The 27,246-nt window shown below is 40.6% G+C and overlaps 1 protein-coding gene across 1 annotated transcript in view; it reads left to right on the forward strand.

Annotated features, from left to right (window-relative positions):
* Positions 1 to 1,122: 1,122 nt before the first annotated feature.
* gli3 (GLI family zinc finger 3) overlaps positions 1,123 to 27,246 on the forward strand; it is a 133,966-nt gene continuing 107,842 nt past the window's right edge. The window contains exons 1-2 of the mRNA XM_047349586.1: positions 1,123 to 1,511; positions 26,954 to 27,127. Of these exons, the coding sequence (XP_047205542.1) occupies positions 26,995 to 27,127 (133 nt within the window). The 5' untranslated portion in view covers positions 1,123 to 1,511; positions 26,954 to 26,994. The remainder of the gene's footprint in view (positions 1,512 to 26,953; positions 27,128 to 27,246) is intronic.

Below are 27,246 nucleotides of genomic sequence, written 5' to 3' on the forward strand. Positions count from 1 at the left end.
TTCATGGTTCTAAGCAAACTAAGCAAACTAAGCTGCGGCTTATGTTTAAGAATAGCAGTTATTTTAAATGTGCTTTGGTTTGTTATTAGCAGGTATGAAAGAAATTAATGTCAATTTAATATCCCTAGTTTATTAGTTAGTTTATTAGTTTATCCTTTCTGCTGTTTCCCAGTGTGCTGGAGGCAAAATAATCTATCAATAAATGACAATTTTCCATGTTTGAAAGCATGATCAATTAAACTGAACCCTCCTTTCAAACTCTTCTGAGTCCACATGGATTTCCAAACCAAATCCAGACCGAAAAGGTAAGTCAGAGAAATACCTCTATCTTCATCATTTGCTGTTTTTACTTCTATTTGTCAAAGCAGTTGTTGTGACGTGAGCAGTTGTTGGTCCCTTTGCCCTTTTGCTATTTTGTACGTTTGGTCATTTTGTACACAAAAACTACACATTTCCTTGTTTGTTTTAAAGGCAGTCTGGAAATGTCTGGAATTTGATTTGGAGCATTTTTAGGTCTGGATAAGTATAGAAGAGGAAAAGACAGTGGAAAAATAACTGAATTTCCAGACTTTATTCAATCCATCCATTTAACAAATTTACAAAACATCCATCCATCCATCCATCCATCCATCCATCCACCCATTTAACAAGTTTTCCATTCATCCTGTCTTGGATTTTGGAAAGGTTCCACATTTTAAATCTGTCCATTGTATAACTATTTACCATCTATTCACAGTGAGCTTTAATATATATAAATATATATATATATATATATATATATATATATATATATATATATATATATATATATATATACTTTTATATATTATTATAAAAATTTGCGAGCAAAGTACCAAGAACTCTGGAAACGTGACTCTGAAAAAGTACAGAATGTATGGATAAAAAATCTGCAGGGAACCCAGTTAACCAGATTTGGCCTCACCAAATCAAATTCCGCCCTTTACTTAAAGCCTAAATGCGGGAACAGCAACGCATCAAAGTACTTCCATAAAGAAAGAACGTCTGAAAGAAAAAGAAAGGGGTGCACAAAGTAAAAAAAAAAAATGGGGTGTGGGGGGGGGGGGGGCAGTGAGTAAAGGAGGGAGCAAACCGAAGGGAGGAGTCAAGCAAAGGAAGGAGCAGCTGGGAGTCCCACACTTCGCCCTCTCCCTCTCGAAAAAATACTCCAAGTGTAATAACTCTCCACACGCTCTTCTCTGTTGTTTTTGACGCGCATCTGTGGTCTGCTGTCGGCAGATTACAATCGGCTGGCTCATGGTGCTGAGAAGGAGAAAACTGTGAGAAGGAGGAGAAAGACAGGCAAGAGGAAAAACTCTGGCCGCGCCGTTTTGGAGTTGGACTTTCAGCGTTAGAAAAAAAAAAAAAAAAGAAAGGTCCAAGGCATCTCCAGAGGAACATCTGCAAGTTAAGAAGAAGAAGAAAGGCGAACGCAAGCATTTTTTCCCTTCAAGAAAAATCAAGAACAAGAAGAGAAATCATCCAGGAAGAAAGTAAGTTTCTGTCTTGTACCCTCACGCACTTTGTTGGATTTTTTTGGGGGAAGTTTGGAGTGAGAAGAGCAGAAGAGGTTTCATATTTCAAAACGATGGAGTTTCAGGCAGGTCAGAACACACAGGCGTAGTTTTATTCAACAATGTAACTCACACACATTATCCCGCGTCTGCTTTGGTTTCGGCTTCTTAATGGATCCAAACGCAGAGATGTGCGCCTTAAAAACTTCCAGGGAGTTTCTGCAGCTTTATTTATACTAGGGACAAAAACGTTTGCTCAAGTTTTTAGGAGACCTGGCAAAAAACAAACAAACAAAAACAACACAAACCCGTCGTATTGCAGTTGAGCGTTTTGAATTAAAACTTTTTGCAACTTGATTGGAGCTTTGCCCCCAGAAAAGCGGCCGCTGGAGGTGTGGTGTGCAGCCCTGAGACATGCATATTTATGTGCATGTGTGATCATATTTCAGCGTCTGTTATTGATTTAGTTTAGTGGAAAGATGCATGACCTCCGACTTCAATTTAGTAATTTCCAGCGTTATTATATCCTATAGCACAAAACTAAATCTCAAATACCACATAATGAAAAGTTACAAAAAATTACTTTAAATTCAAATATTGTCTTAGAATGAAATTGGGCACTAAAATGCTTCAAATTTTTTTTAAGGGAAATTATTAATCATCATGTGCATCAAATAAGTATTTTTTACATCTTTGAGTAATGGGATGATTTCTAAAATCTCAGATTAACTACATTTGCATTAAATCATAAAACAAAGACACAGGTTTAAGGACCCTTCACATAAGCATGTAGGTTCAGAGAAATCTAAGCACACCACAGGGGAGAGGGGTCTCTTTAGGCCCCACAGGGGTCACTGATATGGGGCCCCAAGCAAAAACACATCTACAAAATCTTAGCTTAAATACATCCGATTGTAATTTTGTGAACCTCATTAAAAAAAGAAAAGGAGGGAATAAAGATTGTTTTCGGGTTCCTGGACATGAAACTTGTTTGGAGACCTCCACATGTGCAGATATTTGTTTGAAACTTTCCCTCCTGTCCTGTTGCCAGCTGTTCCACATTTTATCTGCCCGTCTGCTCTCGGGTTTCATACGAACGATGATGGTCCGAGGTGCTCAGCCATGCGGTGCGGCTCAAATCCTCCTTTCATTTTTTTCCATCTTCCTTTTGACACTTGGCAAATTATTAACAAAGGTTTCAGTTGCCTTGAGACGGAGAACAAGTAAGATATTGGACAAACTCCTTTTTTATTCGTATTTAGATGAGGATGCTCCATCGCTCGGTCTGAGTTTAGCGTTTAGTTAATCTACATTGGATTTGGCCCGTAAAATAATATTAAGAATGATGTGTCAATTTAAAACTCGCCTATTCTACTCGGTTATGGAAAGAAATTTAGCAAAGTGTTTCAGCCTCAATTGTAACATTTTTAGGCCTAATTTATTATTTAGAACTTTAGTTCAGTTTTACTTTTTATGTAGTTGAAGAAAAGTGTCACCAACTTTATAATTACCTCCCCACAGCCCACAATTTTATATATATATATATATATATATATATATATATATATATATATATATATATATATATGGAATTAAAGATGATTTTATGAAAATTGATGAAAATTCACTTTAACATTTTTTGATTATGAAACTTGAAATTTCACAAAAGATATTCTATAAATAATCATTGACATTTGTTTGTGTTTTTACACTTTATGGGTTTCTTTTTCTAAATATTCAGCTTTATTTATTTATTTATTTTTTTCCAAGAAGCTGATTTCTGTAGATTAATTATAGTAGACTTCAAAATAAGGCCTGTAAGCAGTTTAAATCTATTTATTATCAGATTTTATCTCAACTTAAAAAAATGACAACTGCATTTTTGTGTTACATATCTTTAGAATAATAATTAAAGGGCCTTTTCACATAATGTTGCATCAGTTGGATTAAATATAATTGTGTTTAAGGATGCTGATCTGAAGGAATCAGATGCATTTTCTTGCAGATAACATTTCCTCTGCAGGAATCCGCCGGTCTGTTAGCAGCGTTCCCTCCCTTTTTTGTGTTTATTTAATGTCAACTGTAAGCACTCTGTTCTGCAGCATAATGCATATAGATTCAGTGACATCGGCCCTGGCCACCTGTGACCTCGTGGCCCGCCAGAATAGAAGCTGTCATGTTAATGCACAGAGATGACATGCAATTAGCTTTTGAGGTATGGCCCCTCTCGTTTTTTATTGATACGAAGACCCCGGCATTCACAGCTGAAGGGGAGAGCCTGAGTCCTTGGGTCTTTTCCCACAACGCACCGGAGGAAAAATACCTGTTATCAGGTTTGTATTCATGAAGCACTAATGAGCTGTCTTGTCGTGTTAATTCTGCAACCTGAGGCTCTCAAAGAGTCGGTGAACATTTTTGTTAAAACAGGGCTAACGAGAGGGAAGTTGATTGTCCTCAGGATAACGAGAACAGAGCAGGATTTAGTGTGTGTGATCTTGCATGTTTTACAAGTTTTTCAAAAGAATTTCCTGCTTCCGGAGGAGCTGAAGGACTCCCATTTGGGCGTAAATATTGACAGTGTTTATATTGGCAAAACGTTGGAATAAAACAGTTTTACTTTGATCAGCACTGATAAGATAACAAAAAATTAAATGTCCCACTAATCATCAAATGCATCAAAACTAAGAGCTCCCACCATTATCAGTCTATAATCACAGCATGCACTTCAGTGCACTTTTTTGTGTTTCATAAAAATCAGTTAACGGTTGAGGACATATGCTTTGATGCTTAAATATGAATAATGTTGTAATTCTTTCCTTTTCCTGTTGGAATTTGAAACTACTAATACCAATGCCAAGGAACCCATAGTACATTTTCCTGTCTTGTATTAGTTTAAGCTCTTTGAAAAAAAATAATCTGATTTAATAAGTCAAATTTCGAAGAAAACTGGAAACTGTTATTCACCACGAAAAGCCTGATCGGTTCATCTCTACTATTATGAGTTATAAATGTTCGGACCGAAGTGACGAAGGAACCATCTGATTAGTTAAAGTTAGCCGTAATTTTCCGTGATGTGTGTGATAAACTCTTCCTTTGTTTTTTTTCTGCATTCACTAACTATTGTAGTTGATTTGATGTCCCCCTAGAAGATATCCCCCACTTTGATGATTTGGTACTTTGATATGCTGACATCAAATGAAACAGACACAGTGGGGAGAGAAAGAGGGCAAGTCAGACAGAGGTAGTGATTGAGGGGGTAAAAAAAAGGCTTTGGAAATGTGTGTGTGTGTGTGTGTATGTGAAAACTTGGGCTGAAGCTGCAAACCTGAGGAGCGTCAAAATGTCTGGATGCATTTGCGTACGAGCGGAGACAAGAAGGGGTCTTCGGGCACACGAGGAGCTTCTCCTTGGCCTCCCTAATCCCCAGGCCCAGCCATCCCTTCAGGGCATGCCTCAGATCTGACTCCCTGGCTCTCTCTGCGTGGACGAGTCAACTCCGCCAGCAAGATTTAATATGCTATGTGTTCCCTCCACTTCCCTCCCTCCAACCCAACTATCATTGTCCCTGAGCGGGACCCTCGCTCCCTGTTTCAAGGAGCCAGCTAAAGGCACCTTTTCAAACCTGTGTAATGTCTTTGGATAAGGGAAAAGTAGGGATGAAGAGGGTATTAGACTCAAGATAGCAAGCTGCAATTTTAAATATGTATATTACTCACATTGGGGAATTTTAATGTGCTTGCCTTTGCAAACCGTCGGTCACATGCTGGAAAAATGCATGCATGCTTGAGCATTCTGCTGCAAACCCAATCCTTTAAAGTTGTTCTTGCCTTTTTGTTTTCAACTACCTGGAAGCAGCAGATTTCTTTCATTCCTCCAACTTGACGTGACAGTTAAGTAAGGCATGTAATATTAAATCAAACTTCCAGAAAACCTTAAGATATACTGATCATAACTAGGCACAGGCCACCATGAGATTCTCACAATATCATAACCTTGAGTAAAAATGCTGTGGTTGCATAGTATTAACAAAGATATTTAAAACGAAATGATCTTATTAGCTTTTATTTCAAATAGAACACTAAGAAGTATTCCTACTGCTGCTAAAATAATGTAACACATAGATACCGTTTCCGTAACCTTATGTATGTCGTTTTAATACAAATAAACACCTCTTAAATTAAAAAGTATCTCTTAATTGCTTATTGCATAGAATGTTGGACGTTTTTGGTTGGTCTGCTTATTATAAGCTAATATCAGCATGTTCATTAGCTTCTCCTTAAATTTTCAATAGCGCTCCTTTAGTTTCCCCATCAGGAATGGTTTGATGCACTCAGAAACACAGAAAAATGTGTTGTTAAATAATCGTCGTTAAAGATTTACTAGCCTTTCTTCAACCAGCTGATTGGCAGTGGGCAGCAGAAGTTCAGTTCAGTTTATTTATATTGCACCAGTTTACAACAAATTGTATTTTCGAGGCTTTTACAAAACAAACAGCTCCAATTCATGTGCAGAAACACGTGTGGGAGGGGGAGTGCTGGTCTGCTCTATACCCCAGACAGCTGTGGCGTCTCAAATAAAAGGGCTTTAAACTGTAAGAATGTTATGACGGTATAAAATATTATGTGGTTTTGAAGCCTTAACTCTTGAAAACTTGGACTTCTGCCCTAACCTACTCATAAAACAAGGGATGTTAAATTTAATTTCTAAATAATGCTGAAAAACGGTGTGCAAAAGTGACTGCTTCTTTTTCTTTTTCTCAAACACTTCATCAGCAAACAGGACAGGTCCCGCCTGCTCATACCCCTCCTCTGTTTGCTTTAGACGCTGTAAAATGCCTTTAAGTCGTTGGTGTGAATTGTAGCAGCAAGAGGTGAAGTGCTTTGGGTTTGAGGCCTCGAAGTGTGTAAAGTTGAGTGCCCAGAACAAGATGAGTTTCCCGGGTCAGTGACTGTTTTTGCAGATGTGGTATTGTGTCAGCTTTGATGAGAGCCGGTTGTGGCATCCGTGAGGGGGTCTTTGCTCTTCTTTTTCTCCTTTTTTTTGTCCATCGCTGGGATTCGTGAGACACATACACTTGGCTGCCTGCTGTGAACAATGATCTGTCACTCACCCCTGCTACATGATCTGTGACGCCAGCTTCATGCATTTTTTTTCTTTCACCAGAATTTGATATTATTATACTTCAAACTTTGCATTACATAAACCAAAGGTTGTGTTTGCATTATGCAAAAAAGTAGGCATGGGCTTGTACGGTACTTAAGAAGGGAAAACAAAAATGCAAAGGCAACTATCATTCACAGTGTTGCTAAAATAATTAAACATATTGTTTATTATGGCTATAATAATTTTATTCCACATTAACATTTTATGTTTTTTGATGTTGACACATTCAACATCTGTTTTTCTGCTGAGTACAACTAGCTTTAAGTCTTTTTCACTCGGTAATGGCTCCTACTGTGAAGAGTGTTGTGGTCATAGTGATCTGGTAGAGCTTTGTTATGGTGTGCTCCCTTATTGGACAAAGATTTTTAAGTTTCTGACTGGGCAGACCACCGGTTAAGGTCAACTGTGTTTAAAAAAACATCCCTTAAGTGTAGTATCTAGTAATGGTTTTTATAGTTTTCAAGTAGTTATTGTGAAAATATCCTCTATTGATGTTCATCTCCTTATAGAGTAACAGTGGGACTCTGACAAACTGATATTAGCATGTTAATTAATCATGCTGTGTTCTCCAGTAGAGCCTGCAGCCAGCTGTTGAAAGCTTGCCAATTGTAGTGTTTTATCAATGTATCACTTTTTTATGAGTGATTGGTGGCGCTCTTTTATTTTCCTCCCAATGACTGTTGTCCAGATAATGAATTAATTTTTCTTGTAAGTGATTTTCCATTCAGCTTGCTGGCCAGCAGTGTGCAGCAACAGGCGTGGGAGGGGCAGCATGGTATCTTTTCATTCTCCAAAGAGCCGAAGAAAGCTCCCGGCACTCCGGACGTTTTTTCTGGCAGCTTATTAAAGCAACTTTAGACCATATGATGTAAAATGCTAGAGGCCTACTTTACTTACTTGTAATTTATGTCTTTTAGTATAAATTTTGGGTGCTTAGCAATGAGGTGTTTGTGGACTGGATAATAAACTGAAGTTTGGAGTATTGGATCAACAGGTTCCTGGTCAGTCTGGACAGGCAAATATTGGCAGATTCCAGTCACATTTACACAGTAAGAAGACTATGATGAAAAATCTCAGTGCTTTTATAACCTTGTTATGCCTTAATATACGTAAGCGGCCCATGTCTAAAAAGAAGTAATTAAGTTTTAGGTTGACATTCAATGACGCTCACAATGCGAACCCCTTGCGCTTGCTCCCCCATGCTGCTTGTGAAGTTGTTTTCCAGGGGGAGATTTCCATGAGTCGTGCTGCATCCCGGGGTGGAGGTCAAGGAGCTGTCTATTGTTTGAACGCCAAATGAAAATCCCAAGGTTAATACCTTAAAGAAGCGCAGGCCCAGACACTACTGTGCTCTGCAATCATGGTTCATGTGTGTACATGTGGCTACCTCTTCTCCAGCTTGGCCCTTTCATTTCTGTCTCGGAGTAATCTGGAAAAGGAGAGTGGCCTTCAATGGTGGGGGGGATAGGTGGGGTAGTATGCTAAATGCATCCCTCTTTAGCGTGTTCCTTTCGGTAATGAATGTTAACTGACCCTGCCTCTTATAATGCCTTCATCTTGGAAAAACAAAAGGGCAACTCTACTATCAGAGCAAATTTCAGCCCCAGCCTAAGAGAGCCTTCCATTGACAGTGCAGCATTCGAGCAGTAATCGTTTTTTCTCATGCAAAGTGTGCTTTTCTAAGAGCGCGGGCAACAGAGAGAGAGGGGGGCGGCTGTGTTTTAACAATACTCTGCAGGGTTTGTGGAGGTGGGGGTTTGGGGTTGAGTTTGGAGGGGCGAGGGTATGTGTGCGTGTGTGTTGTGTGTGTGTGTGTGTGGGGGGGGTTCTCCTTTTTTTGCTCATCAGACAAAGCCTAGTTCCTTTCAGGGTTTCATGTAGGGTGGGGTGGTGGTGGAGAACAGGAGAGAGGGAGGCATCCAGAGTTTGAGTTTTCTTTGAAAGAGGGGGACTCAGGACGTTTTTGATGAGAGTTTGTCGTTGCGCCTGCTTTACCTTCCAGGGAGAAAAACATAGGGCTGCCCTTGGAGTGACAGTCTTGGAAAAAGTGGGCGCACTGAAGGAAATGAAAATTATAGAGAAACAGAAATATTAACGCATACACGGGGTCCTAAAACGGCCTCGGCTATTCCTGCCAGGTTGCAGTTTTTATTAAGAGAGGTTGACGTGCTCAGGAAATATATCTTATTCATGAAGAAAGCCAGGTTAGACTTCCCAAAGAATTCATTATGTTCCCCTTGGATGCGGTTTTCGCGGGCTGCAGCCGTCCTCTCTGAGGACGCAGAGCGTGGAGCGCAACATTGTAAAGCCTCCCTCAGTGGGCTCAGGAGTGCGAAGGGTTCCATTTGTCAAAGGTGCGAGAGTCTTTTTCCCTCCTCAACACTTTCCCGGCTCAGCCTCAAACTCATTGTCTGAGCGAAGGCAGGACATTAGTCACTGCAACACCACGGGAGCCCGAGGGTGCTAAGGACCGGAGCTCTGGAGCCCAGTTTGGACAGAGGGGAGGAAAGGAGGGGGGAGCAAGGGAGAGAAGGTGACAGTAGGGCAAGAAAAGAGGAGGAAATATGGGGTTCGGGAACGTTAGGAAGGGAGACCATGGGAGCAGAGTATGTGTGTGGGAGACAGGGGTTAGAGGGGGTAGCTCTACCTCAGGGCTCACCAGTGTAAGCCCCTGTCTACCCCCAAAAGCTGCTTTCACAAAGAGATTTACAAGACAGGTCTTAGGTGTTCTTTGCAGCAATGCATAATGAGTGATCGAGTGTGTAAATGTGTATGTGTCTTGCAGGAATGTACCTTTCTGCACCTGATTTCCCTCTTGCATCACCTATGCAAGAAAGACGTTCCCCCTGAATTTACCAATTCCGGGCAGGTTAGACCCACAGCAGCCCCGGCAGAGTGGTGTGAATAACTTATTCTCCTTTGTGGCTGTGTGCCTTCTGTGTGTGTGTGTGTGTGTGTGCATTCATGTGTGAATGCATTTCGCAGATTTTCACATACAAGGGATCCTGTTAGCTTTTGGAATTATTTATAAAGCCCCAGCTTTTGTGTGGCGCCCTAAGTCCCTGTCTCCTCCCATTACTGCTTATGACTCTACCTGGGCTTCCTTCAGCCCTTCAGCCACCCTCCGAGCTGAAGGAACTGGGTGTAGAGTTACACCTAAACCTTTTACTGCTACTAGAAGCACTTTCTTTCACTTTGTGAAGAATGACTCAAGTGGTGTATTTTTTCCAATAACAAATATACATGGAAAAATGAATTCTTTCTGGGTAGTAAATTATGGATTTCCACTGCAGGATTTAACAAAATGCAGTTTTTGCAGGAAGGCTGGACAGAGTAGAGCAACGTTGGCCTGTTTTTTTAATATGAGTTTTCAACCTCTGTTGAGGAAAATGCTCTATTTGAAAATCTAAGGATCTAAATTCTTCAGGAAATACACTTGGGCTAAGCTGTATAATGCTAACTGTGCTAATTGCACTAACTTAGCTATCATTGATGTAAGATGCTAAAGACATTTAAAGACATATCTGTAACCATACACAGGACTGCTGTTTACAGGTAGTACAGCTAACTGGGCTAATCATGCTAACTTTGTAAAAATGTCGCCCCCATTCCTGATTTAAATTATTAGTCTCCACTCACAGCAGGAACACTACAAAAAATATTTTGCTTGCTGTTCTCATATCTTCCTATGTGACAGTTCTTATGGGGAAATCAAAATTGGCTAAAACCCGCATCGGCAGGTCAAAGAATCAGGTAAAAAATTGGAGATTGGCAACAAAATCTAATCAGTGTTTTCTTCTTTTGAAAGAAAAATGTTATCAAGAAAATAAGAATTGTCAAAATACAAACTTTTTCATTGGTACCTACTCTGCTCGACTTGACTCGGGACTACTCAACTGTTCACGGTTCCGTTCGTTTTCCATTACAATTTGATACCACCTCCATGTGGGTGGGGTTGTCATAGCAAGGCAGCCACAGAGTCGAAAAGTAATATGACGTGATTTGTATGCAACACAAACGCAACGATCGAGGACCCCGTAGCAATGCTAAATGTGCTGCTCATCTAATGCTAGCTTGCTTTAACTTTCATATACACAATAAGTCCAGCATACAACGATTTAATGGTTGAAGATATTAGTTATTGTAATATGCATGTTGTATGTGTTTCAGATCACTGTCCTGCTGCAAACCGTCAGTCTGGTTTAGCTCAGCCTCCCAGTTGTGGGATGTTATTGGTCCCTGTTTCAAGAACATGCAGTGTTTGCAGAACTTCAGGTTGTCTGTTTGGTTTAGTTACCTGTGCAACAAACTGCATCCAGCTCTGGAGTGACAAGATACAACTGTGAGGGAATGGGTGCCCTTAAGGAAACCTAGCTACCGATTCAGATTACAGGAATATTTGAGCGCCTTTTTGGAGTCAGCATCACAACTGTGTGGAGATGTGTGCAGGAGCTTGTGCTGCTGCAGATATAACAATGTTCTTGTTGCCTTCCCACAGTTGGATAAATCACTTTTGGTTTGGTATGATTTGGTCAACAGAATTATGAACCATGAGGTAGTTGTTTAAAACACATTAAATTCCATTAAACAACTGCCCAGTATCAGGAAATACACATGCTAGTATGGTACAGAATTCCCTACTCAATCAGCGACCGGCAGTCTGCTGACCTCGCGTTTTCAGCCCGACTCGGTTCGCTTGGACCATTACTAATGGAAAACCCTAATGATGCGTTCACACCGAATGCGGATTCTGCGATAGGAGCGGCCGATTTACATGTTATCCTTATGTAGAGGTGCGTTCAGGAGCGGCGCGAGGCGGTGCAAAGGAGACAAAGGACGCGCTGCGGAAGGCGTGCCAAGCGAAGCGGGAGCAGAGCGAGAGCGATGGACGAGTTGAAAATTCTTAACTTTTTCCTAAATTCGCATCATGTCAACCAATCAGGGACCCGATGTGGCTGTGACGTAGGGTGAAAGACCGCAGTGGAGAAGAAGCGGTTGTCATGAAGATGGAGGACCAGATCATAGTTGCGGTGTGCGGCAAGCCAGAGTTGTATGACTCAACTAATTACTTTTACTGAGACAAGTACAGAAAGGACCTGGCCTGGTTATGTTTAGGCACAAATATCTTATATTTAGGAGATGTGGACATTAAAAATCGGCAGTTTTTTTATTGAGCTGAGATTTATTTATTCACCAAAGACAGATGGACAGGCGTTCAGCAGCGGGGATACAGCGCCGCTAGTTGGTGTCCCGGAGGCCGATTCGTCTCCCAACGTGGGACAGCAGATCTTCAAAGTGGGTCCTGGATAGACGGAAGTACCGCTGAAATCGACCATCATCCAGACGCAGCTCCTGGAGTAGGTGGTGGTAATCTCCGAACTGTTCCCGTCCCTGAAGAATCTGGTGAACCCTGGGACGTTGACGTCGGCGGCGTTTTTTGGCTCTCCACAGGTAAAACACCGTTATTAGGTGCGTGAAATCCATGTCCGCCATGTTCAGTTGAAACCAGCAAGCAGCAGATGGAAGCTCCTCCTATTTGATGACGCGGCGAAGCGTTGCCGTTTGTTGGCATTTGGCAACGCGGAGTTCACGCGGAATGTGAAGCGAGCAACAGCACACAAATGACGCGAAATATTCGCAGAATCCGCGTTCGGTGTGAACGCACGATAACAATCGAGTACAGCCGCGCCGCGCTGAGTAGGTGCTAATAGAAAGGGGTCATAATCAGATGCCTTATGTGATGTCATCACTGGCATGCATGTGGATGCGTGTTTTTCGAGGGTAGATTTTACCTTCTTGAAAAACAATTTGTAACAAAATAGCAAAACAAATTGGTAAAACAGACCATGAAATGTTGTCCCAAAGGTGACAAACTATATTTGTAATGAGTTTCATTTTGCAGAGACTAGCAGCTTTAAAGTGACAGTGGAGGCAGATGCATTTTAGAAAAACTCACAAACTTACCCAGACTCATCCCATATGGGCCTAATTATCCCATAATCCAGGAAAGTTTTTTTTCTTGCACAGAAAGGCTGAGGCTGAAGGTTTTAGTGTGTTTTAGATGGTTTATGTTAATGTTTGCCTTTTATTGAAACAAGCTGGAATGTGATTATAGTCCCGCCTGCTACATATAAGCTGTGAACCGCTTCAGTTTTTCATCTCCCTCTGGCATAGAGATCAATGCAAACCAGCTAACGCAGGGTAATAAGCCATCAGTACACACATTGTTGGAGGAGATTTACATACATTGACCGGCAAACTGATAAACTGGGTTCTCTATCCTAGAGGTAAGAATTATTAGTGATAGGCTGAGGGTGCACTGAGTTAAAGAAAGTGTGTGTGTGTGTGTGTGTGTGAAGCATTGCTGGGTGATCTCCTCCCTGTGACTCCCAGTCCTACATGATGGGTGCCAGATTGCATAGCTGGGAGGTTTGTCTCTGCATGTCAGGAGTGCAAGGTGGGGTGGGGGGAGATGTGAAAATGATTACGGTACACCGTTCCTCTGATCTGATTCATCACTAACCGCCTCCCCCTGCAAAGGGTGAACTTATTATCCGTGTCTGAACTTCCTCCGTGGAGCCAGCTGCTCTCCATGCTTCCCAATTAACCCCAGGCACCCGTTAAACGCTCCAATTAAAGCCTTCTCCTCCTTCGACGTGCAAGTTTATTTGGTCGACCTGGCTCTGGAAGAGAGCGGAGATGAATGAGTGAGTGGCTGAGCTGGGAAGTTTTTAGCGTGTTTGCTTAGCGGTTGTGTTATGACACCCATATTTATTTGAGATGGTGGAGCTAACAGGTGAAACAAGTAAATACATCCAGATGTTTGAGTTTCTCTGAATCACATCTGCAGACCCGAGCAGCAAATGATGTGTAGGTTGCCAAACCTTTCAGTTTCCGACTTCCAAAGTTTAACAGTGGAAGAGATCTTTAACCCCTACGACTGACTGAGTATTTAGCGATTATTAGCAAGTACGTTATGAAGGGGTCAAATGACAACACAAACAGGATTTCAGTAATTCACTTTGAAAACTAAGACTAACATATACAATTATTACACACAGAGTGATATATGTAAAGCATGCATTTCAGTTAATTTTGATGATTATGGCTTACAGCAAATGAAAAATTCAGTTTCTCACAAATTTGAATATTACTGAAGAACAAGAAGTGAAGACTAACTCAAAAGCATGTCCATTTGGTATATGCCTTAGTACTGTAATGAGTATTTTGGAATTTCATAGTTTGTTTTCAGTCAGTTAGTCATTCATTTTCTACCGCTTATTCCATAGTGGGTCGTGGGGGAGCTGGTGCCTATCTCCAGCAATCTATGGGCAAGAGGCAGGGTACACCCTGGACAGGTCACCAGTCCATCGCAGGGCAACACACAAAGAACCATGGACACACTCATTCATACACCTAACGGCAATTTAGAGAGACCAATTAACCTAACAGGCATGTCTTTGTACTGTGGGAGGAAGCCAGAGTACCTGGTGAGAACCACACATGCACAGGGAGAACATGCAAACTCCATGCAGAAAGACCCCTGGCTGGGAATTGAACCCAGGACCTTCTTGCTGCAAGGCAACAGTGCTACCAACTGCGCCACCGTGCAGCCCAGTTTGGTTTCAATTAAATTGAAATAAATGTATTTTTGAATGGTGTTCAAATTTATTAAGATGTATTTTTTCATTTTTAATCACTCCTATTTCTATGTGGTAACTAGAGGTGAATCAATCAGTCAGTCAATTACATAAAAGATTAATGAGAAGTGTGGCAGGTTCTTCGATGGGGTAGTAATTTTAAACCCAATTAAAAATGAGGGAATTACAACATTATTCAACTGTGTACATCAACGCTTAAGTCTGTAACCTTTGTCTGATTTTTTTATTAAGCTCCTAAAAATCAGCTAAAAGTTCATGCTGTAGGTTTTAGTGTTTCTATGCTGTAAATGGTGGACGATCTTAGTTTATAATGTCTGATTTTCCAGTATTTGACCTGCCAGTCACAATTAGAGGCGATCCAGAGAAAATTTTCCAGTTATGATTTCTGGCCGCCTGAGTGGTGCATCTTTATTTTCAAATTTCATCCCGGGAAAAGGTTTTTTTCTTCTCAATACAAAAAAAAAAAAAAAAAGAAAACCCAGCTGTGTTTTCTGTTTCTGATGAGCAACAGTGTGTGCGTGTGTCTACATCCAAGTGTAGGAGTCCTGCTGTAGGTGGGATGCAAACTTGGCAGCACTCCCAAGTCCTCTGAGACCGCTTGCATGCGTGTGTGAAGCCTTCGAAGCCCCATGTAGAAGAAGAAGAATTGAGGGGTGGGGCTGGCTCTGTGGCTCATATGAAAGTGAAGGGAGAGAGATGTCTCCCTACTCCGCCATGGGGAGAGCCGTCAGTGAGCTGGAAGCCTCTAGAACTCCCTCTGAGGCTCCTGGTGTCTTTGATCTCACTCCTCCGCCACGGTACACTCCACACTCCTCTATAGAACGCACTCAACCTGCTGTCAATCCTGCAACACAGGCTCACACTTCACACAGATGAGATGCTTTACTCCACTTACAGACCAGCGTAAGGTTCAGCACTCCTAGACACCGACATAAAGCTTTTCCTGAACAACTCAGGGATAGAAACTTGGGAAGTAGCAACTGCAACAAAACAATATTAGAGCCACAGATGCCTTAAATGCAGTTTTCTAGGTTGGTTCTGATTTAAGTATTATTTTTCGAACATATTTAATCTGCAAATTTTGATTTGTGGAGATTTTCTCTGTAGCATTTAAAATTCACCTTATATGAATATTTAAACATCCAGTAAGGATGTGTAGAAAGTAGATTCACCTTTTAATGCAGCTGCAAATTTTAGAAAAATCCAATCTTTAATTTCAGTTCTTCTATTCAGTAAGAAAATAATTCTGCCTTAATAAATAATATCTGTAACTAAATAGTTAACTTTGAGTCTTCTTTCCTCAGTAAAATATATGCTCTTGCTAGAGTTGATTGGGCATTTACCTAGAGTGTTTATAGGTTGGGGTAAAATTGAAGGCAGTGGTGGTGCATTTTACTTATCAATCAGACAGCGCTTGAAATCAGTCAGTGTTGGCTTGGTCATCTCTGGCACCAGATTTTATTTAGTTGCATAGAAAGTAAAATCTTCCATTTTCTTCTACCTGCAAATGCATCATCAGACAGCATGTTCTTTGATGAACTTTGTGTTGAGTTTAGTACAAAATCAAGCTTGATTAAGGTAAGTGACATTTGTTTTTAAGAATTACATTGGGAAAACCTTATAATCTTTTAGATTTCTGTGGTTTTTTAAACTGGAACCTGCTCCACAGTCATTGTTAAAGATGCTTTTGAAGTCAAAAAAATGTTAACTGAAATAAACTTGTTTGTGTTATAGTCCAGAGAAAGAAAAAAACAGACTTCAAAGCAAGAAAATTAAATCGTTATTGATTAGAAAAATCTAATGTATCTTTTGTACATTCCTATTATTTTTGCTGTGCTAAGGCAAGGAACACAGTTGATTTTTATACACTATCTCTTAATTATCATAGAGAATAGGCATGGGCTAGTATAAGATATTCATCATGGTATGATAATCTGGTGATTTAATGGTTTCTCTGTATTTGGGTAAAAATTCAAAACAAACAATGTATTATCTATATTAACATGTAATTGTAGAAAAGTGTAGAAAAATTATTCCTTCTGCTTAGAAACAAACAATTCAACATAATGAACAAAAAAAAAACTCATAATAATTTGTGGTTTAAGCAGCAACAGGTGGGTAGGGGTAGCATGGTGTTCACGCTGTCCTCTATACAGTTGGATTGAGATTTATTCTTGCAGTTTTTCTGGCTTTTCATTAAAAGAAGTTATACCATAACAAAAATCCACAGGGACATTTTGGGTGTTTAAATCCTTTTTAAAGCTTCTGTATACTTTGACTTGAAAAAATTAGTTTTAGCAATGACAAAACTAAATAATCCATTCTCTATCTATGGAATGTGTGACCCAGCCCTTGCCCTCTTTGGATCTGTTCCCATCCACACAGGAAGTCTTGCATAAAGAGCAATACCCTGCACTTTTTTTCTCCTCTACCCCCCCACCAGTCTTCCGTCTCTCCCTGCATTCCTCTGACTGATTGTGACACATTTCAGGACAGCTTCATTCAGCATTCTTTTACATCCTGACTAGTTTGCCCTCCCTTTCTCCGTTTTGGTCCGTTTTTTTATCAGGCAAGAGCCAAACACCGAGACAACTTCATCTCATCCAATTTTCACCCCTTTAATTCGGTTTAAATGGCGTGGCTGTGAGGGCCGGGCCGGGAATTAATAAGAGCCAATAAAGCTCGCCGCTGGGGCATCGAGGCTAGTCTTTAAGTAAACATTATGACTTCTTGAGGGGGGATTCAGGGGCAGCACTTGATGAATTGTGGCGGAGCCCGGGAAGGGCTAATTTCTCACTTAGCCGTCCTGATGGGGCTAGCTAATAGGCCTTGCTTTGCCTGGCTGATTGTCTGCTGGCTTTATTATTGTGCATTATCGCGCTGCCCCCTGGCTGTTTTAGTGTTCGGCCCCGGAGATGCCAGAGCCCGTCATTAATCACGCAGCGGCACTGACTCATTTCGCTTCAACACTTTTTCCCAGTGACACGATGGAATGGAGGAATGGAAGAAAGGAGGAGGGAAAGCACAAATAAGAAGCTCAACTGAGCTGAGAGAAAAGTTGGCAGGGCAACTTTGTTCTGCCTATAGATGGGGCTCAGGAACAAAAAGGGAAAGACTCCGTTATATATGGCTGTAAAAGGCACAGAGAATAATATTCTTCAGTCTCCTGGGCGAAAGAGAAGGCCTTTTGTCAGCCGTGCATGCTGCCACTACCTTTACACAGGACCATCCATCTGCTTGATCCCTTTCTGAGCAGCACGTGTGAGGAGGAGGCAGAGAGAAATATGTGTGTGCGTGAGGTTTTCATCACTACAGGAATTCCTTTTTTCCCGCTCATCCCCTCCCTCCGGTCCCGTCTCCTGTTTATCTTCCGAGTGCAGTGATTGCACTTGCATACAGAAAGGCGCATGGAGCAACTCGCACACCTACTCCTATATGCACTGTGATATTTCCACGTGCTTTACACGGGAAACGTGCTTTCAAGCGGCGCAGCCTACGGTGTAACATGTACTCTTTTTGCTCTGAGAGCGTGGCAAAGGATGTTGCTGTCATGCTCATGGCATCGCGTAGAGCTCCTTCTTAAGCCGTGCATAAAGAATGCCTCCGCAAACACAGACCTGTTTTCTCTGCAGTTGAGAGGCCCTGTGACAGGATACAGATCCCATTCTCCTGGATCTGCTGTGTGCAGGGGCTACTTGAATGGAAAACCTGGCTAAGAATGGCTGCTGCAGCCTAGGCAGTAATTATTCTACGTAGTGAATTTCAAGTGGTTCTTAAAATGCAAACTACAGTGCCCTGCAAAAACATTCATTTCCCCTTTAACTTTTTCCCAAATTTTGTTGTTATACTTCAATGTATTTTTTAGGGTCTTATGCAGAAGACCAACTCAGAGTAATTGTGAAGCAGAAGGAAAAGAATATGTGGTTTTTAAAATTTTTTAACAAACAAAATCTGAAAAGTTTGGTGGGCATTTCTATTAAGTCCCATTTACTCAGATACCTCTATTTAAAATGCAGTGCTGGATTCAGAAGTCACCTAATTAGTAGTGAACAAAGAGCATCATGAAGACCTGGGAACATACCTAACAGGTCAGGGATAAGGTTTTGGAGAAGATTAAAACAGGGTTAGGTAATTAAACAGTTTCCCAAAGCTTTAAACATCTCACAGAGCACAGTTCAATCATCTGGAAATAGATAGAGTCTGGCACAACTTCAAAGCTGCCAAGACATGGCCATCCACCTAAACTGACAGGTTGGGCAAAGAGAGCAGGGAAACAGCCAAGAGGCCCATGGTAACTCTGAGGTGGAAGCATCTTTTGTCAGGACAACTATCAGTCGTGCATTTGATTAATCTGGCTGTTATTTAAGAGTGGCAAAAACAAAATAATTTTTGAAAGAAAGCCAAATAAAGTCCTGTTTCCAGTTTTCCATAAGCCATGCAGGTGACACATCAAACCTGTGGAAGAATGTGCTCTGATCAGATGAACCCATGGCTAAACGTTTTGGCCTTCATGCAAGACACTATATGTTGTAGACAATTAACACTGCAACTTGTTGACACCTCCTTTATGGTGAACCATGGTGGTGGCAGCATCATGCTGTGGGATTGCTTTTCTTTAGCAGAGACAGGGAAACTGTTGAGGGTTGACAGGAAGATAGATGGAGCTAAAAACAGGGCAATTCTTAGAAGAACACCTGTTGGAGGTTAGCAAAAGACTTGAGACTGGGGTGAAGATTCACCTTCCAGCAGGACAACTACCCTAAACATCAAGCCAGAACTAAATTGATATGGTTTAGATCAAAGCATATTCATGTGTTAGAATGGCCTGAGCAAAGTCCAGACTTAAATTCAATTGAGAATTTGTAGAAAAACTTTAGAAAAATTCCTGTCCTAAGATGATTTACTTGCAGTCTGTCTGAGCTTAAGCTATTTTGCAATCTCGATGCTCTGTGCAGAGCAGGTAGCAGCATACTACAAAAGACATGCAGCTGTGATTCCAGAGAAAGGTGGTTCTACAAAATGCTCGGCTCAAGGGAGCTAAATATCGATGTCCATCACCCTTTTTCAAGTTTTATTTGTAAAAAAAGGTTGAAAACCATAAGCATTTGTTTTCCACTTTAGTTATTCACAACTTCTGCGTTGGTTTCTTAAAAGAAATCCCCTCCACAATACCATGAAGTTTAGGGTTGTAACGTGACACAATATGGAACATGTAAAGCGGTATGAATACTTTTGTTTGTACTAGGACAATCTGACTCAAAAACCTTTGGGCACATGATTTTCCTCTTTACCTCAAAGACCTTTGATAAATTTGCTGGAGTAACACATCGCTTTGTTTGCTTTTGCCTCCTGCAAGTTGCTGAACAAGCAGTTTTTTCCTCTCAAGAATTCATGGAAAGTGTCTCATCAAACAAAAGCATCAACATTTTAGCATTTTGAAGAGAAGAGGGAGCAGCAGAGATACCAATATGGTATAACTGGGCCCCAGCATGCGCAAAGCTGCCAGCATTATCCATTGTCTGAGTCGTCACAGGCCTCGCTTCCAACAAACAAGTGGCTCACGAACCAATGCAAAGTCAAAATATATAAATAAACAAGCTAATAAGCATTGGGACTGTGGGGAAAATGAGCAAGACTTCCATTGTGGCACGTTTTACTTGGCCTTTATCTACTGGGTAGGGAGTGCAAACAAGGCATCGTGTAAGCATTATGATTACATCGTGTGGGTTTGTTACACGGGAATATAAGATGCACTCAGCTCATTCTGCTCTGCAGTGCACAAGGTCCCTCACCAGCCCTCCAAAGCATCTGAAGCGGAGAGGTTTGAGCGACCAGGATAATCTTATTAGCTGCGCTGAAAGCTACTGATCGACTCTCTTGTTGTACTGTTCGTCCTTGGGAATAAACAAATGAAAGGACTTTGCATCTGAGCAGGCTTTCCTTTTTTAAATTTCTTGTAGTGTGCTCGTGATTGAGAACCCTTAGCTGCTTGTAAGAAGAATGCCTTAAAAAGTTTCTGCGTTGAACAAAATAAAGATAACTACATGTCCCAATGTAATAAAAGCAAGAGTTTGTAAAGGTACTTTACAGTAAATTGTTGAAAGTTGTCATGTCACAAGACACAAAATGCCACCACCGTATGTGAGAACATTTAAAAACACAAAATGATTATGGACACTTCTATCAACTGTCTTTAGCATCACATGTTAGCAATTAATTAGCACTATTAGGCTGGTTAGCATTACAAAAATAGCTGTCTATAGAATGCAGATCCTTACGTTAACTCTGAGATTTCCAAAGATCAGCCCAACATTTCCAAATCCAGCATGTTCTATAACTGACAGGTCGAGCGCTCAACACGACAAACAGAGTAACTTTGCTGTACCCAGTTGGCCAGGTCAGCCTTCCTGTTTGTTTCTCTCTCTCTCTCTCTCAGAGATCAATGGCAGACATGTCTTGAAATGTGATAGAAAGTACAGTTTCTTTTTAAATAACTTGTTACATTTTTTTTTTTTTTCTCTTGGTTGCGTTATCCACACTGAAGAGTATTTCCTTTTAGCTATAGCATGTAATTATGTGCCGAGTTTTCACTTTCCAATTGGCTGATCACCTGTTAGGGTCAAAAATCGACTGATCACAGTGCTTCTCTATGTGATTTTTGTCCTTTAAAGTGTAAGATAACATTTGGGGTCCAGACATGAAGCTGTGTGGCTTCAGTTTGACACCCTGTATCTTTGGGGATCATTTTTAATAAAAACATAACTAGTTCCACAGTTGTCCTGTTGTTTTGACAGAAGTGACCAATAAAAACTTGTTGTGGGTAGCTTAAAAACTCTAAAGAAGTCTCAACCACTTTACAATAGTTTGTCGGGCAGCATTTTGAGTACTGTTAGAGAAAAAAACAGTGACAAAGTGACAGACAAGATACAATTTGTAAGCACTGTGAGGATAACATGACTGGCTAACCGTTAGCCGCTAACGACACTATATCTGTTTCGATGCTTAAGGGCTAAACAATTTTCATGTCTCTGGACTGCATTTGATCATTCTAGTTTGAAATCTAAAAAATACTTGGACTGCTCAAACCTAAACTGGAATACTACTGCTCTGATCAGAGATTAAAACACAGCGTGCTGGGGTAGTCTATGCAGTAATTATTTTAGGAAAACCTTTCAGTTCTTTTGAAGCAATGTCAGCAGTGCAGTCTTTTCTCATGATATAGAAAGGGTAGGGAAATATATGTATATATATATATATATATATATATATATATATATATATATGTGTGTATGTATGTGTGTGTGTGTAAATAAATAAATATAATAGCGTAAATATTGGTTATTGGCCATAACAGAAATATTAATATTGGATATCAATATTACCCGAATCCCTATTTTACTGTATGTGCAAAAACAAAAAAATTGTCACATTTAATTTTCTCAAAACAATTCCTAAAATCTCCTCTCGTTCTCATAAACCTAGTATTTTATTTGATCACGTTTAAGGATGTATCGTTACACCCCTAAGATCTGCTGTGTGTGTCGTATGGTGTGTCTAATTCGTCTTAAATAGGCCCTATTTGAAGGGCTGGTCCCCATGAGCTGTAAGGCCAGGGCTTATTGCCATCTGGGCATGATGTGAGGTTTTGTCTGTGAATGGTGAACCACAGCCACCAAATCCCAATCTTTTTCCAACTTTTTCCTTTGGGGCTAAGAGCAAACTTTATGTGCAGTGTCAAACACAGCGTGGTAACCTAAGCATGTGAGGTTTCCACTTTGAGTTCCCCTGTTGAGTTTGGGAACAACTCCTGAGACTTTCTCTGAGAATCAGCAAACACTTCTACTGTCCCCTTAAGTATTTTCCCCGTACATTCCTCCCAATGCAAACAGATGCAAAGCAAGCATATTCTGTTTTATTGCTAGATTCAGCTAATCTTGCTGGAGGGCTTTGACTCCTTCTCCTCCCCCTCTTTTTCCTTCACCTCCCAGTGTTTTAGTCATTCCAGCTGTGAAGGAGCCCTTAATATGGTTGGCATAGCTGCAAATTGTGCAAAACACACATAGGACACACAGGAAAACATGCGCAGACATGCAGGGGCACAGTGAGGCACACACAGATGTATGCATGCATGCATGCATACACATACAGACACGCTCCTCCCTCTCTCTATTCATTTAGTTTCTTATCCCACTTTTGCTCACAATCTGCCTCAATCGTCTAGATCTCCAATCTCTCCCCTCTAACTCACCGCGCTGTGGTGCGTTTGTGCCGAGCTGATAAGCCTAAGATAGCAGATCTCGGTGGTCGCTGATGTAATGATGATGAATGCTGCGGTGCTGCCAGTCTCCCCCTCGGGGGGCACTCGACACTGAACAGCCGCCATAATGAAATGAACTCAAATACAGCACCCCGTTTGTAAGGGAGGGGGTCGCCAATCTAAGACGACAATTCAAGAGTTTATATTTAAATGTCCAGAGGTTTCTGACAGTATGTGTGTCTTAGAATTAAGTGTGTGAAGAAGCAGGCTTTAAATAAGTACAACAGTGATTAGTTTTTTGATATCATTAGTGCTTGTTTAAGCTCGCATGAAAAAAGACTTTTTTTTTCCAAAGGGAAAAGTTTATTTTTGTGTTTTACTTTGATGTCTACAATTTGCAGATGACTTTCAACTCTGCCTTTGCTACCCAGGCGTATAATTTATGTTAAATTGATTTGCTTAATGTGCTTAAAAATAAGATTTTTTTTTCTAAGGGAACAGTTGAATTTGTGGTGTTTAAACCTGTTTAATCTTCTGCCTTGTCTGTGTGGGAGGATTACAGTTAAATATAAATAAAGATAAACACTCTGTTTTTCTTTCCTCAATGGGCTCGTCCACATGAAAATGCAGTTTCTCCAAAGAAATCTTTTTCTTTGTCATCTTTATAAAGTTCTTCCTTAATTCACTTCCGCCATGCCTTCATCCACAGGAAAACATGGAAGATGACATAAAAAGCAATGCTATCATCGACCTGTATGTGATGCTGTAGAGCAGCCAAAGAAATACACTAAAAATGAAGAAGGAAGGTTTGCATTAGAGGTACAGGTTATGATGTTATCGTTTTCAAAATAGTTATCCGCATGAAAACAAATTGGATCTGTTTGTAGATTTTTGTCACTCTGAAATTAATTTCCAAAAAATATTCCTTCAATAATGCAACTTCTGGGAAAAAAACTAATAAAAAGACATTAATAGGAAATGTGTATTTTCTCTGAGAATTTGTTGGCAGTGTTAAAAAAGTCACAGTTTTACAAGCACTATGGTTTTTCTAGTTGCTGTTGTATCTTTTCATGAGATGAGATGGTGCAGAAAATACATTCTCCTTCCAAATATCTTGTTGCACCTTTAGGGCTTCTACTTATACTCAATATAGCTAACTTAGAGTCTTCCTTCAGTAACAACTGCCACCGTGAAGAGTGCTGTCATTGTAACTGTATTTTGTTATATTAGTTAGGATTAATGGTAATAGGAGCAACATTTATTTGCAATGCCTACTTGTAAATGACTTTTGCTAATCTGAAGTGGTATACAAACTACAATTTGTTTTGGCTTGAACTTAATATAAATAGGACATGGTGTTTGATCTCAAAGGTGAAGGGTCAAATGGCTAAAAAAACAATGGTGTGTAGTTTTAAGTTATTCTGTAGAGCATAGGGGAACGTCATCTTTAGTGTATAATATGGTCCTTGGATGGAAGAGTGTTTGCGTTGATAAACTTCAGAAAAATTTCCAGGAAAGCTGACAAAAATGAGCAACACGACAGGCGAAAGCAGAGATGGGAACATCTGCAGAATTGGGTGTGGGCGTTCAGGTCAGAGGGATTATGGGTGAAAAGGTCCTGCTTTTAATTGCTGCTTTGGAACTGTGGCCTGCCTCGCGGAGCACAAAAGGCCCGTCAGACACGCTTCAGTTGCTTGGACTTCTGAATGTTTGCCGGACCAGAGGAATGTGCCGCTTTCCCTTCGCCTCAACCCCCCCAACTTCAATTCAATCCCCAATTCTGACCCTCGTATTCACCAAACCTTTCTTTTTCCCCTCTGGCCCCCACTCACCTGGGACACATACATGTATGTATTTCATCCTTGAAAGTACTTGTTTTACATGAAGTTTATCTTTGTTAATGACATTGTTGCAGGAGTTCACAAACCGACCTGCATCACACATGTTCTAACAATTAAGTCCCTCATGAAGCAAAAAAAAACTTGTAAATAAAAGCCGCCCCTTTATCAAGCACACTGAGAAGTGAACTGAGATGATATCTGCGCGAACCGGACAACAAATGTCTCCAGTTTGGGGACGGCTGGTACACATGTATTCATGCGGGAGCGATTAGAGGACAAGCCCTCGTTTAATTCTGTTTTGATTGGTAGGGGTGTAATTGCATCGTGTTTTTTTCCCCTCCTCTTTTTCTCCCTCTCTCTCCTTTGTAAGCAATTGCTTACAGATGTTGTTTTCGGGTCAGAACGGATGACAGACTGTGGTTTTTCAGGGGGTTGGGAAGAAACAAACAAAGCTCACAGTGTTTGTCTGAAGTTTACCCCTCAACACTTCCCCCTTTGCCTTCCTTCCTTTGGGAGCTGGAAAGAAATGACCGCCCCCTACTTCTTTTTAGGCTCTGCAGCACTATTCTTTTTGCATTCTAGCTAACTTTACTACCTTTTAATGTGTGCATGTTTATGAAGCGCAGGACAAATAAATAGTAGAGGGGGGTAATTAACCCGTCTTTATTGTAAAGAAAGTGCTTGTTAGACTAAATATTTCCACTAGTTATCCATGAATTATGTAGCCTGTCCTCTACTTTATGCTGTATGTCCTGTACTTTGGGTAAACGATGGGTTGTGTTGTATCACCGTCCGTAATCAGAAGACCTACATGACCTAGATAGATTCGAGCTTGTAGACGGCTGCTGAGGTGCTGAACTGAGCAACATGTCTGCTAGACTTTTGGCTGAACCCCTTCTTAAACCCACAGACAGTATAAACTTGAACTACCTTTATTCTTTAAAAGAAAAATTGCCCGGCACCATGATATTCCCAACGGGGCCTTCAAACAAGCCTTGTTTTTTCAGGACTCTGAGTGTTTCTCTGTCTGTGGTATCCCCTTAAGGTTTCGCCTTTCTCTCTTTGGAAAGAAAGCTGGAGTGGGATTATCAGTGTATCCACAAGCTGCCTTTACGTTTATTTTGAGATATAAAATCTTGTCAGGATGTACTGCCTTGCTCTCTTTATTGAGCTTTTGTTGTTGTTTTTTTTAAATAATAGTCAGGATTTCAGCTGAAATATAAGATGAGCTGAGGTTTGGATATTTACCCTGAGTTGGTCCTGAAGCGGATCAGAGCTCAACAGGTTAGAGTTAAAGTTCATAACAATGTTTTTAACTTTGTGTTTATAAGGCATAGCATTTGACCACTGAATTATTTGTTTTTTTTTATAAAATCAATTAGTTGCACCCCTAATGTGTGCAAACATTATGTAAATAAACATATACTTTAATTAATAATCCATGACTACCTGTTTTTAAATATGACAGGAAAAAGTGGACTTTTTTTTAACCACTCTTCAAAATGGGAAAGAAAACAAAACATGTAATTCAGATAAGGCAGATAAACTCGCCCATACCTCCAGTCGGAGTAACAATTAGCAAGACTGGATGAGGACCTCGGTTAATTTTTCAACCACACACTGAGGAGTACTGCAAGGGATATTTTACTACGAAAGACTCACTGTTAAGTAACTCCAACGAGTTGCATCTTAGGGTGACCATTAAGATGCCATCTACTTGCTAACCTGCTGCTTGGGAGGCATGTCAGGAAAAAGCCTATTCTTTATCTTCATAAAAGATAATAGAAAACCTGTGAGAAAAGAGCATAAGAAAGCACCCAGGACTCAAGACTCCGGAAGATCTAGAGAGATTGTCCAAAAAGGAATGGTCAAATGGTCTTTGTATGCTTACACATCTTTAGTACTAATAAATGTAAAGGGCATTAGAAATAATTAGAAATAAAGATTTAAAATTGCCACCTGACCTCATTTGGTCCTCAGTTATAAAGATGGTGAAAAATAGTTAAAGGTTGAGGAAACATTTAAAATTAAGGTCATTAAGAAAAAACTTTCAAGCAAGAAATTTAAAGGCCTTTTTTTAACGTTTCTCTTTAAATGAACGGGTCTAATCAGGACTTTTGCTAGATCTAAATGTAATTATGATAGAGTGTGTTGTCTGCAGAGGACCATGTACCTGGCAGTTTGTTTTTTGAATAGATTTGTGCCTGTTTGTGGCCCTGTAGAGACTTGTCTGCTGGTATGGGTTCTATAACAGGAAACACCCTTATTCTTTAGGGGGGCAAATATATCCAAGTGATGTGTCCACAGCCTAATGAAATAGGCCCTTGAAGGTGGATGGAAATCACTTACACAAGGCACACTTTGAACAAAGACTGACATGAATTTAAAATAAGGGTCAAGAGGGTGTGTACATGTATGGTTTAAAGATGCTTTCAAGGAGAATTAGTGCTAATTCATCCTGTTACATTCACCTCATTTATCTAACTTCTTCTTCCCCAGTTACGGCATCTCCATGAGGTCCTAAGGAATGAGCAATTGCCATGGAAACCCAGTCCCAGGCCAGTTCAGCAGCTGAGAAGAAGAAGAGGGTGGAGAGCATCGTGGCTACGAAGGGCTCATCGGCACGCACTGACATCAGCGAGAAGGCGGTGGCCTCCAGCACCACCTCAAACGGTACATCTTGCCTCTAACTTCCTACTGAAACTCTTTGGTTCATGTAGACCAGTTCAACCCACAGAAAAGCTGCTTCAAAAAACTTATCTCAACTATCAATAATGGAAAATTAAACCAGT

This window comes from Girardinichthys multiradiatus, chromosome 21 (genome assembly GCF_021462225.1).
Source record: "Girardinichthys multiradiatus isolate DD_20200921_A chromosome 21, DD_fGirMul_XY1, whole genome shotgun sequence".
In the NCBI taxonomy this organism is placed as follows: Eukaryota; Metazoa; Chordata; class Actinopteri; order Cyprinodontiformes; family Goodeidae; genus Girardinichthys; species Girardinichthys multiradiatus.